General features: G+C 37.0%; 1 protein-coding gene across 2 annotated transcripts in view; it reads left to right on the top strand.

Moving 5' to 3' along the window:
• The window catches only part of LOC103145434 (uncharacterized), a 277,103-nt gene that overhangs the window by 44,340 nt on the left and 227,998 nt on the right, over positions 1-4,765 (top strand). The window contains exons 1-2 of one of the 2 annotated variants that reach the window (XM_016676791.1): positions 2,079-2,167; positions 2,271-2,582. The exons of the other annotated variant lie outside the window; for it this stretch is intronic. Of the exons in view, the coding sequence (XP_016532277.1) occupies positions 2,122-2,167; positions 2,271-2,582 (358 nt within the window). The 5' untranslated portion in view covers positions 2,079-2,121. Of the gene's footprint in view, positions 1-2,078; positions 2,168-2,270; positions 2,583-4,765 lie in introns of those variants that run through there. 2 annotated transcript variants of the gene reach the window in all.

The raw sequence follows: 4,765 nt of genomic DNA on the forward strand, positions 1-4,765 counted from the left end.
AGCCTTTACATGACAACACGTGCTGAAATGATGATCTGTACTGTCACAGTCTTTGAGGATTCGCCTCTATGCAAAGTGAACTTCCTGAGTTTGGATCTCTTGATGTTAAATTCAGCAGAGTAAAATCTCACATCAGATCATCTTCAGCACCAACATGTTCTCTGTAGCTCTGCTGCTGCTGTTGGCTGCTGGGTCCTGTGAGTCTCGCTCATTTTTTTATAGTAAATTTAAAATTGACTTTTGCTTCACTGTTGCATAACTAGTGATGTGATTTTTCCCTGTGCAGGTGTGAAGTGTGAACTACTGACACAGTCAGCCTCCTTAACTGTGCAGCCAGGTCAGCCACTGACCATTACCTGCCAGGTCTCGTTTTCTGTCAGCAGCTATCGTACATACTGGTTCAGACAGACTTCTGGGAAAGGACTGGAGTGGATTGGTAGTGCACGAATTGGATATAACACATTCTACAAAGATGCAATACAGAATAAGTTCAGCATTACTTTACAGGATTCTAGTAAAACACTCACTCTGAATGGACAGAATATGCAGCCTGAAGACTCTGCTGTGTATTACTGTGCCAGAGAGCCACTGTGATACAAACAAGTAGCAGAGCTGAACAAAAACCCCTCAATGACTGAAAACACGGATTGTAAACTGATCAGAGGAGGCACTGCAGCATTACATTAGAGTGCCTCCATGTATTATATACACTACAGGTGTCAAACTCCAGTCCTGGAGGTTCAGTGCCCTGTAAGTTTTAGATTTGCCTCTGCTGCATCACACCTGAATAAAATAACTTGGTCGTTTGCAGGCCAATTATCTCCTACACAAGAAGGAGATAATTAAGCCATTTCATTCCAGTGTTTTGTACCTGTGGCACATCTAAAAACTGCAGGATATGGGGCCCTTGAGGACTGAAGTTTGACCCCTCTTCTTGTTGCAGGATTGCAGGGGAGCTGAGGGCCATGTCCAGTGGATATTGGGTGAGAGGTAGGGTACACTCTGGATAGGTTTCTAGAATTGTCCTTTTTCTTTAAACTTTTGTTTGTTTTACCCCACGGTTAGGAAAAAAACCTGACAAAAAAACAACTGAATTTGAGAAAATGGTTTAGTATAATCACAACAACCACTGTAAATCCTAGTCAGTTGTGTGAAAACATAAAAAAGAAAAAACATAATTCCTACTCTCAATGTAATTATTTCTTAACCTCAGCTAGCTTAATGTGCAAAATTAAGGACCATGACTATGACAACATTCTAATTTGTGACAATAACCTCGTCAACATGGACTCAGGAAAGGTAGGTGAACCTGCTCAATGGACTTTTGAACCAAAATGGCTCCAATAATTTTTATTTTAAAACAAATTCATTATTAATTCATTGAGCAAGCATAAGGCAGGAGACTTTTAAGGGCTTCCTTTGGGGCCAAATACTTAACATTTCAAGTTCAAAGTCAAAAAAAGAAAAACACAAACCCACATTAGTGGAAACTAAAATTAAAATTTTGGAGGAGATTTATTTTAGGAAATCCTGTCTTAAAATACACCAAGTACTGTTGCTACTGAAAGCACAATATACTAAATTGCCAGCATCCAAGGCTGCTGCCAATCTCTTTAAACTTAAAAGTGTTTTTGACAAAGGTGAAAAAGCTGTGAAGATTTTAGCTTAGCATCTAAAACAATGTGTTGAGAAAGCTATTAATATTCTTGAAGACAATGCAGGATAGCTTGTTATATCACCAAACTAGAGGCACATAAAGGAGCAAAACTGGGGACTAGAATGATCATGTATATGACAGTGTCATGTCAGTCTTATTCAACCCCCTTCAAAAAAAGTGTTACCAAAAATTGTTAAATTGATCTCACAAATATTTTGTCAAAAATTAACTTTCCTCAAATTATTCTTCTTAACAAACCGATCGATAAATCCATCATTTCAACTATAAAGAGCAATTTGAAAGCCAGCTTGGTATCTACTAAATCATTTCCAGTGTAGACAAAATTAACAAACACTTATTTCTTTAAGTGAAATACTAATGCAAATGTCAGCTTTCAGACCTCCCACTGTGTGTCTGCCTTCTTCATTAAAGGGACGAGCTTCATTCACATCTTTACAATCAAGATGATGTTCAGACTGTCTGTTCTGCTGGCAGTGATCTGTCTGCCATGTAGGTTGCATCATGCATCATGTTACTCGATCTGCTACTATTATTTTCCATTATCATTAGAAATCACTAATTTAATGTGTTTTTATTCCTGGTTTATTGTCAGGTTCTAACAGCCAGTCCATGGAGTCCATTCCTTCCACCTCAGTGGTGAAAAGGCCTCAGGAAGTTCTGAGTCTGTCCTGCAGAGGATCTGGATTTGATTTCAGTCAATATGGAATGAACTGGATCAGACAACCAGCAGGAAAAACACTGGAATGGATGGGAGGTATTTGGTATGATGCAAGTCAAACAGATTATTCGAGCAGATTTGATGGACGTATAGAAATCACCAGAGAAAACAGCAACAGCCTGGTGCATCTGAAACTGTCTAACCTGAAGCCAGAGGACTCTGCTGTGTATTACTGTGCTAGAAACGCACAGTGATCAATGTACCTGCAGAGGCTGTACAAAAACTCTTCACACAGCAGAAGACAGAGGTGATGAGCTCTCTACACAGAAGCTGATGGTAGTTTGTGATTTCCTGTTTTTCAAGCTTTTTTCTGTAAAATATTTTGTTTCACAGAAAAAAAAGTAGTTTTTCCTATTCCACTGGCTTTCAGAGAATGTTTAACAATGGATCAGAGAGAAAATCTTTGATAAAAATAAACAAACTAACAAAGTTTTAATTATTGTATTTTTTTCACTCTTCCAAAGTCTGTTTCCCTCCTTCCAGTTTGATTCTTCAGTCTCATACCTCATGTCCTCATTCACGTCTCCTCTGCCTCCTTGTGATGGTTAAACTGATTTATCATTCAGGATTTTTGTTTCTAGATCTATTATTGGTGCAGCCAAAACCCACAGTCTGTAAAGTAATGCCACTGTAATAAACACATCTCAGAATAAATGTTTGGACTAGTTTTCTTTAGGTCAAATTTTATTGTTTAACTTTATGTCTTAATAGTTCACTGAAACCATTCAACAACTTTTGCTTTTGTTTACATGAATAGTATATCATCTTAGGCATTTATTAAAGTGGAAGTTCAAAAAGAAAACCACAGTTTGATTGAATCATATTTATTTTATATGTAAATATATAATAAGAAATACATGCAAAAACATTTTGCTAATTTTTATATTTAAAAACTACATTTTTCTAAGTTATCAGAAGGGGATGTAAACGATTATTGTCAACTACATGGGTATGTTTTTGTTGCAGCACAAAAACAATCCAAAGGTTTTATTACATTTCTATTCAACAGATGTGATTGTGAATGTATTTAAACAAAAATAATTTCCTTACATTTGAACAGCTCTCAAATCATTTCACACAGACTTTTAATGTTTATGAGCTTTGACATGTTTGATATACATGGAAGAGTCAACTGAGAGCAGAGAGGCTGTACAAAAACTCCTTACAGTGCAGAAGTGACATTAGCCTGAATGTAAATACTCTGTAATCATATTAAAACCATAAATGATGCTGTGGTTTGAGATTTCCTGTTTATTGGCTTCACTGGCAGGTGGTTCAACAGAAACAATGTCTTTATTTCTCATATTCAGTCATGTCCCAAATGTGTTCTCAAAATATTTTTTTATGGCCCAAAATTATGAAACTGTTCTTTTATAAAATAATGTCTTTATTACTTTTCTCAAGGCATTTTCATTGTCTTAGTATTAAACCTATGATGCCTATAGCAACCTACTAAGGAAAATCAAATATAAAATATGGTTTCAGCTGGGACACTAATTAAAGACAATGGAGTTTGGCTGTTGTTGAATTAAATAGATAATTCACATCTTAATTTACAACTAATTTCCACCATCATACTAGAAGAGATTTCAGATTTATGCTCAAGAATAATGAATTTTTATTCCCTATAAATCTAATAGTCCTTGTTTCATTACTTGAGTCAGATCTTTTTTTTTTATCTCATAATGGGGAGGAGTTTATGCAAACCCAGATGTTCTCTACCTCTATTTATGACTATGTTAATCCTGACTGAACAGACTTGACTTCAACATGAAAGGTTACAGGACAGGGCTGCTGCTGCTTCTGGCTATCTGCTGGACAGGTGGAGATTCACTGATTATCGTTCCTTTGTACAATCACTATAGTGTATTTTCACTCCTAAAGGAAGGCATTTTTATTGTATTTCCAGGTGTTGATGGTCAGACTATAACACAGTCTGAGTCAGTGCTGAAAAGACCTGGAGAATCCCACAAACTGACCTGTACAACCTCTGGACTCTCATTCAGTAGCTGGTGGATGGCTTGGATCAGACAGGCTCCTGGAAAAGGACCGGAATGGGTTGCTACTGAAGCTCATGGCACCCAGTACTACTCACAGTCAGTCAGGGGAAGGTTTACTGTCTCCAGAGACAATGGCAAAGAGCAGCTGTTTCTGCAGATGAACAGCCTGAAGACGGAAGATTCAGCTGTTTATTATTGTGCCAGAGACTCACAGTGACTGAAGTGGGTTAAGCAGCTGTACAAAAACCTCGAGTGCAACTATTATATACTTCTTGAAAAGAAATACTAATAATAATGATATCTGTAGTAGATGCCTAAGGAATCCAAAAGGCTGTTCATCTAGGAACCATTCTAGATGAATGGTTCCTA

This window comes from Poecilia formosa, unplaced genomic scaffold (genome assembly GCF_000485575.1).
Source record: "Poecilia formosa unplaced genomic scaffold, Poecilia_formosa-5.1.2 Scaffold142, whole genome shotgun sequence".
Classification (NCBI taxonomy): Eukaryota; Metazoa; Chordata; class Actinopteri; order Cyprinodontiformes; family Poeciliidae; genus Poecilia; species Poecilia formosa.